Here is a 14548-nt window from a genome sequence, read left to right on the forward strand (position 1 = left end):
CACAGATAGATTATAATCTATTCAAAAGCAGGAGCAATAACTTACACTCCTGACCCACAATTCCAGGGCTTCCCAATGTTGTTGGAATCCTCTGGGTTTTTTATTTTTTTTAACAAAATGCAAATTCTGACAAGGAAGACAGGTTGAGGGATTGAGATCTTGGATCCTATAATATCTAGCTTAGTGTTAGTGTCTGTTGCTCCTTCTCTCTCTCTCTTTTTCTCTTTCTCTCTCTCTCTCATACACACACACACACACTCACACACACACACACACACACACACACACACACGATGCTATTGACAATGCATCTGAGAAAAAAATTTTAAAGCAGCAAATCCCTAAATTACTTTCTTTTTTTTCAAAATCACTATGACTTTTCATAGGGCAGCTTTACTGTTTTTGCTTGCCTGTCTGCTTATATGAATCCAGTCTACATGGTGGTCATTGGATTTCATTACACCACAACAAAGCAACTGCACTGTTCTACTCCCTAATGTTCACATCAAATAGAGACAAACTTTTCAGTGACTTATTTATTAAATATGTGAATTAAATTACATATAAAACATCTGTTCTTTCCTGCAGAACAGTGATACAATGAAGACCCTTTCTGTTCCTCTGATTTTTCTCTGTGGAAAGGGGACAGATGACATGTATTTGCTGGCTCACTGGAGGGTTTAGCTGTCATTTGGACGACTGTAACTGTCACCATATTGGTGGTAGACAATGTGAGATACATAGACCCTTATTGAACAAAACAAGAGGAGCCTGGCATTTGGGGGAGTCTGATTACATATTTGAACAATGGCCTCTGGGTGCTTTGGTGGAGTGAATGTCTGCATTAGGATGTGGAATCCTGGCTCTGTTCTTGGTCTTCTGTGGCCTCTGGTACCATGTGGAAGTTTCTGGAAAGTATCAGCAGCAGAGGTATAAACAACCTCATAGGTAGGAAGCACGGAAGACCCAGGAGACCTTAGAGCAGGCTTTCCCTTCAGCTAGAGAATTTCCTGCACTCCAGCATCTCGGAGTCCCAAGAGAAAGCAGATCCTCAGTTCTCCAGTCTGGCCTCCTGGTGAGTCAGATGCCCCCGTGCCTTGGACTAGCTCCCATCTTCAGTAAAAGCAGGTCAAAGTCACAGACCACAGCAGAAGCGTTTGCTCCTGTTTCTGTGGCCGTGCTAGAGGAAGGTGAGAGGCGGAGGAGCAGGAAGGGGTGGGTGGAGGGGTGGGAATGTGTATAGTTCTTTTGCTTGGTTCCCGGCTGGTTATTTACAGAAAACCACAGCCAGTACAGTGGAGTTAAAATCAGGGAGCTTGGCATCTGCAGGCAGAATCCTGAGAGACAGTAGGAGGAGACAGGAGACCAGATCTCTGAAAACGAAAGAAAACAAATTAAACTATCCTTAAAAGAAAAACATCTTTCCTCATGCCTAACCCCTAATGTTCAAGACAGCTCCTCTTTCTAGGTCCTACTCTGTCTACCAGTAGGATGATTCTCTTGGGAAAGGGGACTTTTCATTGCACTATCTGAAAAATTGCTTTCAGATGACTTCAGTTTTCCAATCAGTTAGCACAGGGGATTTTACGGCAAGCCCACAGTGTTGATACCACACGGCTGCCAATCTCGCGCATCCGGACACAGTGTATGTTCTGCTACAACCTTTCTTCTCAGAAGGGATGGAAATCCTTGGATTGGCTCTATGGTCCCTCCACTGTCACATGTACTTGTTGCAATATGGTCTCTGTCATGGCGTGACATTTTAATACATGCTTGAAAGTTAATATACGATGATGTAAAGAGAATTCAAGATTTATCTTCTTGTCCTGTCTCTTACTGTTTTATTTTCTTCAAAAATGTCATCATAGGAAGCTCACCTCAAGGGGTTGGGTCAAACGCAGCGTTAGTGAAGACTCCGTATGTTCCTAGGTGGCTAAAGAACAGAAACACAAAGAGGATCTACCATGAAATTACTCCTCCAAACAGCCAGCTCGTAGTACCTCTAGAAACAACCGATTGCCGCCTACCCTGGAATTCTGTCTATTTTAATCAGAAAAGTAAACAGAAGAGCAGCTTCATGATCCCACTCAGAGCTCTGGGTAATTGGACTTGCACTTCCCAATCACACTTTTTCATGGTCCTGGGAATGGAGCCCAGGGCCTCAGGCACACTAAACAAATGCTCTACCACCAAGCCACATCTCCAGCCCTACCTACACTATTGTTGCTATTGGTTTCTGTGCAGAAAACGATTTACCCTTTATGGGGTTGCAGCCTCTACTTGAGAAGAAGAAATAATTACAAAGTTCTCAATCTTCATAGCGGGTACTTGAGCAAGGGTTTCTGCAGAATGATAGTACTGCCCTCTAGGGATGGTTTTTAGATTTCCGTGGTGATGAAGAGGATGACATGTGGCGGGCAGAGATCAGAGATGCTACATGTCCAAAATCACAGTATACAAAAGGATTGTCCCAGATCCCACGTGGCTTTGGAATAGCACTATTCAGGGTTAAAGATGTCCTGGAACTTAATTGCTTCGCATGAAAATATTGTATTTTTTCATCTTTTACCATCTGTGAATTGCACTAAGACAGTATTTTCCCAAGAGACAGCCCACTGTCTCTTCTGGAGCCATTGCTCATGGAGAGCCTACTGAAATTTACAAACTTGCAGTGTTCTGTCAGCGTTTGCCAGTGTAACGCCCGAGCTTTAGCATTCAGTTTCGATCGTAAGTCGCTTCCCAGTTTATTTCTTTTTTATACTATAATGAGGATAGCTACTGTTGTTAGCCAGTGAGGTAAAGAAATGTGCACATGCAGCAAGTTCTCAGAGGGAAAGACTCTCCACAAAGCAGAGGGAGGACTCCAGAACCCATAAATCCCTAAGTATTGATACTTAAAACGCTATGGTTAACTGGCATATATTGCCCACACGCTATTTCTTAGGCCAGGAAAGACCCGGCAAAAGAATATTCCAGAGAGAAGGAAGCCTTGCACACATTTCCCCTGACACAGCACGTTAGAAAGACAGACTAACAAAATGTGTTCTTGCACAGACATTTCCATCTTACCTGTGGGGGTTCAGGGGACATTTTCCATCATCTGAAATAAGGGAAAAAACATGAATCAAAGAAAGCAGTGAGGTAAAAGAGTGTTACTAATGTTAGAAATTACTGAAGAAAATCCGGAAGCTGAGTTTCAGAGACACGTGTTATATGCAGAATATTAGGGACTGTCTGGCCTGAAATGTAGGCGGTACTTGTTTTAGAATAAATTGAGCATTTTATCATATTTTATTTCAAAATCCTCCTACCTTTTTGCCTTTTAGCTTTGTAGGGGGACAAAGCTACCCTGCCCTCATATCTCAGAGGTCCCCTGACCTGGTACTTGCGGGCTCCTTATTCCTTTAGCCAGGGTTTTAGTCCCTTGGTCCTTGGCTAGCACGGTAATCTCATAAATCAACTCACAAGGACACTACAGTGGATGGTTTCATTTTCCCTCCTGGTGACATAAGTGACCAGGAGCCTCTTGTCTTAATCTAAACTGCAGACTGTGGTTAAGTCTTGAGACATGGCTGCAGCACTGTTTGCTACCTGACAATAGACTATTTTGACATAGGAAGCCACACTGGGATGAGCACAGGAAATGCCATCCTTCCCCAACTCCAAAATTTAGTTATTATCAGAGATTTAGAAAAATGAGAGGCTACTGGCACTTTTATACCCTTGAATTTATCTGAAAACTGAAGAAACAAATTGGCAGTGGTTTATAGGGTCAGTAGACCATGGGTGGGGCAGGAGAAAACGATGTAATTCTGACATGCTTATAGAGCTTAAAGCTGGGTCTCCAGAACGCTTCTTTCTACCGTCTTGATTTGGTTAAGTAAGCACACGGTTTCATGGAGGAATTCCTCATAACTATTGGCACATCTCTCACATCATCAAGAAACTACCCTTTGCCACCCTCAGTCTTCCACGCACAGGAGATCACGTGCACGAGTGTTAGGGAAACAGATGTCATGCAATGGTGGCGTGGTGTGGGGAATAATAAAGGGAGAGCATAGGACATTCTGTCCTATGAGCAATTAAGGCCAATGGAATGCGAGGTCTGGAATAGTTTAACACAGACACAGCTCCTGCCAGTTGTCTGGACTTAAGCAGCAGTCGCTCCTCAGTGCCTCATGCTGTTTATGGAGAAGGACAGTCAGAGCCTCGTTAGCTTCTACAGAAACGTGTGTGAAGCCAATCAACCCTTGGGCAGGCGACAAGTCACAGCAGATGGAGAAATAATGTTTGCAAGTCTAAGAACTGGGCGTTTCTTTCGTCTTTGGGTCTAAGTTCTCTTTCTGACAACAGGCTGGTGAGGGGTCCCTGGTAGAGTCTTCGTTATTTGGTTACTCTCCTGCTTAAATGTCTCCAAAGCCACAAATTTGCAGGTGAGAATTGTTGGGTATTCACTATTGAAGGCTTCTCAGCCTCCAGCTTTCTCCTCCCTACTGGTCTGTGAGTCTGCTGGGTTCAGCTGTTCTTCGCTGCTAAACACACCACTTCGCCCAGCTATCTAACGAGCTCATGGTTTTCATGGGTGGTTTTCTTTGCTAGAACCTTAGTTCACCTACCCACCTTGGCTACATTCCATAACCCAAGCTGAGGCTGAGGATGCCTTTGTGAAGTGCCAATCTTATCCAAGAACCATTGTTCTATGTTCCGGTAATATCTACACTGTATTTTTGTTCTTGCAGACATACTACAGCCAGTATGCGTACTGTTTAACTTATCTGTCCCTCTTATAGGACTTTTTCTTCCTTGACCTCAGGGACCGTCACGATTGGCCCCACTGTCTGGAAAAGCTGATTTGTCAATGGCTACTCCATGGGCGAGTGAGGGAAAGAAGCGTGGCATGTTTGCAACCAATGTCACTGGTTCCAGAGGCTCTCAGATGCTCCAGCAGAATTTTAAGGGAATTCACATGATGGCTGGTGACACAGCCCAGTGGTAGAGCACTGGCTTAGTATGCAGAAGGCGTGCACATGTACACACACACACACACACACACACACACACACACACACACACACCACGCATCACATACACAAAGAAAAAAGGAAAAATTCCAAATTTCTGTATCGTCATAAATTCCTGTAGGTGATTCTGAAAGGCAGTCAAGACTCAAGGCCACAAATATTAGTCTTCTTTTCCTTACCAAGCTGTTTCTAAATGGCAACTACTGACTTTATCCCTTCACTCCAAAATCGTGAACAGAAAGGAGGAAGGTTCCTTCGTATTTACCTTTTTTCCTGAGACGCTTTCTGAGCAGAGCCAGGAGTGTCCCGCCCACTGCCAGACCCGTTGTCGATGCCACTGCCCCACCCACGTAAGTCAGTGCCTCCTGGATGGTCAGTGGGCCTGCTAAAATAAACACATGTGAACAGTGTGAGGGAAGCGGGCACAGGCTGGTCATCCTCCCCGAGGAGTCCCAAGAACTAAGACAGGGCTGTAAGCAAGATCCTCAAAGGGCCTGCCAAGGCCGAAAACCTGAGAGGAAAGATCTGGAAGCCAGAAATCCACTGCAATGGAACAGGACACAGGGCCTGATTGCATCCCAAGGCTTAAAGTTTTTGATTAAAAAAAATCATGATTTCTAAAGTGGACAAGACAAAGAGCCCCTAAAAGAAACTCATTAGTAGATACAAATTCATCAGGACATATGCATCAGTCAATGATGGGGCAATTTTTCTTTCTCCATCAGTGACTTGGATATGTGACAGAAACTAGCCATAACTGCTAAGGGAAAGTAAGGGTGGTGTAGGGGCTGAGATAGAGCTCGCAGACAGAGGGGGCATAATTAAATGACGAGGTAATTTTAGGGGCAGATGGTAAACAAAGGTCTGGCACAACAAATAAGGACTCGATGTGAGAACCCTTGGTTAATGTATTTGAAGTGTCAAGGTGCGTTAAGCAGAGGCTATAAGAAGTGGGGAAATTTGTTTCACACTCTAAACAACGACAAGGAAAGGCCTGGATCCACATGGTCACCAGCCTCATCCCTGGGGCTCTGTATAAAGCAACGGATCCTCTGTAGCTCATTGCGAAACATTGGTCAAGCAAGTGGGGAGGGCAGAGAAGGGAAGAAAAGCCACCATGAGAAATGCGTAGAAAAGAGAAGCAGGGATTCTGTCTTCTAGGTCAAGGTCATGTTCTAAACCATATGAAATAAGTACCTTGACATGTCGGCATGGCAGCTGACCAGCGGCCATTCTCTCGGCATGTCGCCCGAGCAGAGCCATTCAGTAACTGCCCCTCTGGACAGTGGAAGGTGCAGGTTGACCCATAGCTAAAGGTTCCCCAGGGGTTGGAACAGTTCATCACTACCGGTGTGTCCATGTGCAGTTCTGAGCACTTCACAGCTGCAAGAAAAAAAGGACAACAGCAACATGAATGGGAAGCAAATACACAGAAGGAAGGCAAATGGGATTGTGGTTTGCTTTTAACTTGACTGGAACTGGCAATAGATGTGACTGATGTGGAAAGTCAGAAGGGAGGTCAGTCACATGCAAGAGCCACAGCAGCTCTTCAAATACCATCCCACCAAAGCAGCCGTGAAATAGAGCTCGGCAGAGAACAAGGCTGACCCATAGACCCTACAATGAATTGTTAATGCGATGCTCTATTCTCCAAAAAGTCTCTTTACAAAATTTGCCCCTCAGAACCACTACTGACTTTGTGTCTACGTGTTATTATTGATATAGTGTGGTAGACCAGCCATGTTAGTGTGTCATTTCAAAATACCTATTTCATGTCCCTCACAGACACCAGAAATTTTAGAGGAGACCACAACCCTCTTTAAACTATGTTTCAGGCAACTTCAGATTATTTTCTGTAAATTGTGGACAGGAAACAAACCACAGGAAATCAGATTTAATTCAAGTAAGTGTTAGAGAGCAGTTCTGACATCTGTAAAGCTCAATGCTGTGCTTTGTGGGAGATATCAAGATGAAGGAGATGGGGGACCCCATGCTTGGTGCATAGTGTGGTAGCTCCTTAAGAAACGTCACTCAGGGCTAGCATCTTAAATTCTAACCGTTGTGAAAATACTTCAGGTTTACGTGGTGCAGTGTGTACTTCACAATTCGTTGACCTGGCTTTACATTTGTGTGTTTTTAGCTCTGACACATGTAGACCTGTGCACGTGTCGCCTATGTATAAAGTGGTTTGGGGGAGGGCGATGCTGAAGTGGCTGCCGCATTCTTCTGCCTGGAACCGCTGTGGGTTTCATGGAGGAGTGCGTGCCTGGAGCGGTTGTAAGCACTGGGTGGAATTTAAACAGGCAGATGCACACACCGTCGGACTCATCTACAGGCAGGAAGATGGCTTCAGATCTCCCTGCTCCTGCCTAGTTAGTTACCTCGGCACTCTGGAGTCACTGCTGTCCATTGTCCTGAAGTCCTGCATCGGAGCAAGTTGGCGCCTCTGAGTGTAAATCCAGATTTGCACCCAAAGTAACAAGTGGTGTTTGGAGCAAAGGTTCCCAGATGGTGGCTGCAGGACATTGTCCCCTGCCCAGGAGTGGTGAGAGCAGGACAGCGCACATCTGGGTTAGGAAGTGATGTTACACCTGTCACGGAGAAAGGCATTTCAAAGTGTTCAGTATGTTTATGGGTTAAGAGAGCGTATCTGAATTAAGACTGTCATGCAATAGCTGCCTTCAACTTTTTCTGTAATAAGAGATCTCTAGCAATTTATATATGGAAGTTATAAAGATCTGTTCATCTCAGGTATGGAAGATGAGATGGGGAAATTATCTAAGGGCTGGAGAGATAGCTTGGTGGAGGAGAGCACTTGTTTTGAAAGCCAAAGGACCTTAGTTCAATCCACAGCATCCCCATCAAAGCTAGTGTTGGCAGACAGAGACAAGTAGATTCTGGGGACTTAACAGCCAGACAGCCTAGGCCAAAAGGTGAGCTTTAGGTTCAGTGAGAGACCACGTCTCAGAAAATAAGGAGGGGAGGAACTAAGAGAGAAAGACAACTGCTGGCCTCCTCCTACTTCTGTATGCACACACATGGGCTCTCACGCCAGCACATAAATTTGCACGCATACCACACAAAAGTAAACAAATGATTCAGCAAAACAGTATTTTAAAAGTGCCCATGAAAAGCCATTGTCCTGATCATAAGAAGAAGTGGAGCTGATGTTACTAATAGTCTTAAGAAGGAGGCATTTGGAGGGCTGCTACAGAGATCTAGCACCTCAGTAGAAGGCCACATTAGATGCAAACAACAGCCTATGAATTGTTGGAAGATATAATATTTCCTGGCCCAAGGTCAACACGAAAGATGAACTGGAAACCATGCCGCTGACTTGGTCATAAACTTGCCATTGATAGAATTATGATACTTGATCTCTCTGATTCTTGATTTCTTGTTCCAAACACCCAGGCCCATAACTGCCACCCAGCATCCTCAGCAAGTACAATGTACCACTTTGCTCAATAAAGATCTTCAAAGATAAATAGTCTTAAAAGATGTGAAAGCAAGTCTCTTCATAAGAGTCATAGAGAACAGAAAAATCCTGTAATTTCCTAGAAAGTTAAAAAACCCACAAGCGTGTTGACTACACTAACAGTGTAATATGTACTTGCCACATAAATGAGCTATGTGTCATCAGTGTGGAGAGATAACCCCAAGTACTGCTTCCCTGGTGAGTAGGTCATTACCCGTGCAGGTTGGTGGAGGTGAGGACCATCTTCCAGAAACTGTGCATTCCACACTGGTTGATCCCACTAGCTCAAAGCCCTTGTTACAGGAGAAGCGGCAGGTGGAGCCAACACTGAACTCTCCGTGATCATGAGAACAATCCAGACTGCCTTGATCGGGGGCGAAGATTCCTGGGCACTTGATGGCTGAAGGATCAAATGAGAAAGCCACAGTTATTAAGATCTTCTCTGTTTCATGGAGTTTATTCATTCAATAGTTGACAAATAGTCATTGGTTAAGTTTTTTGTGCTGCCTCTTGAAACAGTGTGCCGCATGTTGGCACAGGTGTTTGCAGTAAGAGGCTATTTGTGGGTGTCTTATGGATCCTTGCAGAAGCGCACTAAAACAGTCAAAGAGATGGAGGAAAAGAGAGAAGCAAACCATCCCAGGGTTCAGAGGGGACATGCTCACTGTATTTCAGAACCTGGACTTGGATAGGCAGATAACACAGAGTTTTGGAGCTGGAGGTGAATGTAAAACCAGGTCTCTGTTTCCTAAGAAGATTCAGCAAGGTATCAGGTGCTGACTTCAGTGGCCAACATGGTCTCTAGAGGAACAGTGAGTGGGGAACCATGTTAACCATGAGGAGAGCAATAGTCTGGGTCAGGGGGATGGCCTATAGATGGAGACAGGAGGGACACAGCAGCTGGACTTAAGCAATCCAACTCGCAGATTGCATTATGGGAATTAGAATTGCCTCTGTCATTGGTATGCTCATAGGGAAGATTCCATGGCCTGAAAGTTCCAAGGGACCCAGGGAACCGGTATTCTTCATGATGGAAATACTTGTGGAGCGCCCCTCTCCAATGGAAACATCACTGCACAATGAAGAGAGAAGCTAGGGGTCCCACCCGCTGATGATCACCAGCCCCTGTGGTCCCTTCTAGAGTTCTGGAAAAACACTGCCTGAGAACTTGGGTTTCCAAAGGTTAAAATCCAAATTAAGGTAGGAAAGTGAAAAGGAATGACTTCCCTAAAAATACAATGCATTGTGGATAATGAAGCAAGAACAGACATTAAAACATCTTAAAATTACGACTCAGAAGATTGACATTACTGAGGACCACATTTTGTTAGAGGTGCTATCCCTGGGTGGAGTCTGGACTCACAAGTAGGAGGCAAATGCTTCCTTCTGCAGAGAAAAGAGGCCCGGGATGGAGTGGAAGGAAGTGGTGTGGGCGATCACAGGCTTAGCAACTGAGCTGGCTGCACACATGGTTTAAAAGTTCAATGGGATTTATAAACATGATTTGGGGTTTTTTTGCCCTTAAAACACAATCTGAACAGTGTAGCTTAGGAACCTGTGACTAAGGCGACAGAGAGTGAAAGATTAGGGCTGAGCAGGGTATACAATGCATAAACTCTGCCCGCACACGGCCTGGGTTCCTTGAGGTTAGAAGTGCAAGTTTTCACAGCAAGGGTTGGCATGTATGCCCTTCAGTACAGTAGTAAGTTCTTGGGATATCAGTGTCCGGATGGATAAGCAGTATGAACTGTTTCCGCACAGCTGTAACAGACTCTTAAAGGCACAGTCTCTCCGCTAACCACCTGCAGAAGTCACACCTGCAGCCTGTGCCTGGACCAGGGGTTTAAAGCCCTGCCGCTAGGTGGCAGTGTGGTGTAGCAGGAAAAACACCCTGTAGCCTATCATTCTGCCCTTCTCTCCATGTGCTTACTGACAGTTACTTATTCTCTTGATGCCCTGTTCTCTTCATCTTTCAGTGTGCAACGACAATAACCTCTTCAGAGGTGGTTTGTGTAGCCCAAATAAGAAAATGTTTGCCGTGTGGGTCTCATTATTACTTACCCTGACTGTGCTGAATAATAAATTGGAGCAATGACCCTTCTGAACCTAAACAGGAACTATAAATGAACTAACGTGGTGCACTTCTCTTTTAGAACATACTACATGCCTGTAGTTATGTGAGAAACGTCGTGCCCACTGGGTGCTTCCAGGAAGTCAAACACAGGTGAGATCTACCCTGACACTGTCAGCAGGGCTGCGCTCGCGCGAGTGAGTGTTGCCAGGAACTGATTAGCTTCCGTTCAACAGATGCTTGTTACACACTCATTTTGATTCCATTTACTATTGCAGGTGATATAGAGATGAAGGAGGAGCTGAGGAGATGACTCAGTGGGCGAAGTATCTGCCGGGCAAGTGTAAGGTCCCAAGTCAGATCGCTGGGCTCTGTGTAAAATATGGCATGGTTGCACACATCTGTAATCCAAGCACCAAGGGTGTTTAGACAGATGTGTCCCTGGAGCTTGCTTGCTAGTCAGTATAGCCAGTTGGTGAGTGAGGGCTGGGTTCTGTGTACGACCATGTGTCTAAAAGATAAGGCCAAAAGCAGTAATGGAAGACTCCCAACATCAATGTTTTCTGCAGCCACGTGCATACTATCCCTACACACACACACACACACACACACACACACACACACACACACACACAATACATACTACAGAAACATGCACATTTATTATACAATATGCATGCACACCTGTGAATGCACACACACACATACACACAATGGAGGATGCACAGCTTCTGCATTTTAAACTCAATGAGTTAAAACCCATAAAGAAATAGGAGTAAAATAGGAGGGACCATGAAAGCCAGGGTAGATTAAGTGACATCCATCCCCAAATAAGCTACTAGTTCGAGACTTAGTGGGGTTGGTGAGGGTGGATATGGGAGTAAATGGCTGGAGAGTGTGGTGGAAAAAGAGAGTCTCTCAGAAAATAAATGCTCCATTGCATAGCTGAGTATCACTGTGAATGGCAACGACCTTGGACTACGTCACCTCTGAGCTTGTCTCTTTCTCATGTGTAGCACGGACATGATAAAGACTTCCCTTATTATTCTAGAATGGTGATATCATGTTCTATGATGATGTGGAAACATTGTTAAGACTGAAATGATTTATACTCAATTTGTTAAAAGGTTATTCAGGGAGAAGGAAATTTTTGATCTAGAGTCTCATGCCTAGATCGGGATGCCGTCATCCAAATCTCTAATGATTCTTCCTTCTATAATGACATCTGAGACAGGACAAGATAGGACAGATCCATGTGCCTACCTTCACACGTGGGCGGTGAGCCTGTCCAGTGTCCAGATGGATAACAATCCAATCTTTCTGGTCCAGAAAGATAAAATCCTTCATCACAGATGAAGTGGCACATGGATTTGTAAGTGGAACCTCCAAGAGGCTGGATACAGGTCATGGTTCCATTGTGAGGGCCGAGCAAAGGTGGACAGGTGACGTCTATGGTGGCAAGGACAAAGTGGGGGAGGGGAGATCATGTTAGCACTCGGCATTTGGAAATCCATCTTCTCTCTTTCTCACTCTCTTCCTCCCCCTCCTGTGTGTGTGTGCTGATTATCGGTCTCTGCTTGCTAGTTTAGCATTTGGTTAAAGGTGATCATTTTTTGTATGCATTTTTTGCTCTTTCTCTGTAAGAGGCCGTGGAACTGGTGATAGCCACAGTTTCTTCCAGTTGACTGTCATTCTGAGATCTCACCCACACGGGGTTTCTGAGGAAATTCTACAAGGGACTCAGTGCCTTTAGGTTCATTTTGGAGGTCCCAGAACCCAGAAAGTTGCTGCCTTGCTATCTTCTTGAGAAACAAACCTAATGTGTTTCCAACAAACAATGCCAAGAACTCAGAGGTGGAAAATGGGGCAGATTTCTTTCTTCCCCTCCCCAGCGGCGGGTAGAGAGAATCTGTGCCTATACCGCAGCTTGTGCTATGCATGGTGACCCTTTCAACCTTAGTGGCTTCATTTCCAGTCTATGAAAAGCTAACTCTGGCCTCATAGCTACTCTTAGCTGTACAGCCTGTCTCCCGAGTCACACTCGAAGAGGAAATGTGAAAGGGGATAAAGGAGGCAATGCATTTTATCAGCTGTGTGCAAGTGCCAGCTTCCACCTCTTTCCAGAAGTCATCTCAGCCTACAGGACCAGGCATAAATGATCCCTGCCTCCAGTTTATTTTCCAGTAAAAGTTACGTCAGGTCTCACAGTTCTTTGACCCCATATTTAAACTCAAGTGTGAGGTGCTGGGAGACTAGCTTGGGCTAGTAATCGTAGTGTGTGACTTTGGGAAAGTTGGTTAACCTCTCTGAATCTCAGTATTTTAAAAATGTCTTAGCCAGTCCAAGAGGGAATACATTCTTAGCACCCATTGTCAGTAGTTGTCAAGATGGTCCTCTCCTGATCCACAGAGCAAGGAAGCCCAAGGGCTGATCCTCAGAAGAAAAGACTGAGAGTCAGCATGGGCTCAGGGACTTCTTTATTGCTGGGCTTGGCTGCTCACTGTATGGTTTTAAATCAGAGGAATTGGTACAGCTGTCCCAGGCCAGCTCTCTCTTGCTCAGTTAACTCAGCAGCGTGAAGTTTTAAGGTGTAGCCTGTCCCCTTGGTTCTTACTCCCCCCCCCCCCAGGAATACTCCTCTCAATCTTTTTACTGAGACTGAGTTACTGTCTGCCACTTGCAAAGTCTTCCTGAGTATGTGTGTGTGTGGGGCGGGGGAGTGGTCCAGGATGGGGGGGGGGGCTATGAACTGGAAATGCAAAGGGGAAAGGGGCGTGGGTCCTTGGTTTGGTGGAGTCATTTCCAGCTCTCCTGTGACTTTGCAAGGGTGAGCATGGAGGGCTGTGGGGACAGTGACAAGGGAAATTATCTGATAGCACGCTCTCCCTCGGAAGTGCCGCAACAGCTTGTGGATTCCTGCCTCGACCACATGTGGGTCTCTGTGTACCCGGTCAGAAGAGGAGAAAGTTCCTCCAGAGTAAACAAAGGGCTGAAAGCAGAAGGGGACTGGAAGGTCACCGGAAGTTGGGGTGAAGAGCAACCTCCTGGCCGTGAACACCCATAGGCAGGACTGTGGGGCAATACAAGGTCTGGCTTTCCCGGAAGGGACTGATCACTCTGATAAGGCTGCTCAGGAATTCTGAGCTCTTCTTCAAAGTCACATGGACGTCAGTGTAGTGAGGATGAGAGCTGAGGGGGTGAGCTCACTGCCTCGTTCTGCTCTCTCCAGACTCAGTTCCTCACTCCTGCTTGCTGTAGGCTCTGATGCCTGGCATGAAGGAATCCTATTATGCTGTTAATTAATTCATTTAGTTATTCATATATGCATTATTGGATTTAAAATGGTGTGTGAGTGTGCATATGTGTATGTGTTTGTGTGTATGTGTGTACACTTCTGTGACCTGAATAACAAGTGGTTTCTTCTTCATGAAAAATGACATGCTTGCTTTTACTTAGCTATTAAAGGCCTATACAAAGTTGAAGGCATGACAAATAATACAAAAATATTTCATATTGTATACATAAAGGATATTATTAAAATTTAGTATACACAATAAGAATACTATTACAAAGGAAAAATGGATGAGAAAATACAGGAAGCACTCTGTGCTAGAATATTAGCAATATTTATTTTAGGGGACTGATACTTAAGAGGATATTTTTTATTTTTCTGTTTTCTTATTGTATTTCTATTTGTAGATTTTATAAGTAAAAATCTTGTGTTAAAATTGTTTGTCATAAATCTGTCTAAAACCAATAGATACACTGAAAGAAAAAGAAGTCATGAAGTCAGGTGATTAGACCAGCTCCAGTTCACACAGGATGCTATGTGATGGAGGAGGGTCATCTGTCTATGTGTTACTTTCATTGGTTAATAAAGAAACTGCCTTGGCCCTTTAATAGGACAGAAAATTAGGTAGGCGGAGTAGACAGAACTGAATTCTGGGAGAGAGAAGGCAGATGCTTCAGGCAGTCGCC

General features: G+C 44.8%; 1 protein-coding gene across 1 annotated transcript in view; it reads right to left on the reverse strand.

Moving 5' to 3' along the window:
• Window positions 1-521: 521 nt before the first annotated feature.
• Window positions 522-14548, reverse strand: part of LOC119827120 (selectin P) — a 53487-nt gene continuing 39460 nt past the window's right edge. Inside the window, exons 11-18 of the mRNA XM_042054021.1 lie at window positions 11834-12019; window positions 8714-8899; window positions 7403-7612; window positions 6219-6404; window positions 5287-5406; window positions 3070-3100; window positions 1878-1933; window positions 522-1373 (exon numbers count right to left, since the gene is read on the reverse strand). Coding sequence (XP_041909955.1) covers window positions 1879-1933; window positions 3070-3100; window positions 5287-5406; window positions 6219-6404; window positions 7403-7612; window positions 8714-8899; window positions 11834-12019 — 974 coding nt within the window. The 3' untranslated portion in view covers window positions 522-1373; window position 1878. The remainder of the gene's footprint in view (window positions 1374-1877; window positions 1934-3069; window positions 3101-5286; window positions 5407-6218; window positions 6405-7402; window positions 7613-8713; window positions 8900-11833; window positions 12020-14548) is intronic.

The sequence above is a fragment of the Arvicola amphibius genome, chromosome 12 (genome assembly GCF_903992535.2).
Source record: "Arvicola amphibius chromosome 12, mArvAmp1.2, whole genome shotgun sequence".
NCBI classification, from domain to species: domain Eukaryota; kingdom Metazoa; phylum Chordata; class Mammalia; order Rodentia; family Cricetidae; genus Arvicola; species Arvicola amphibius.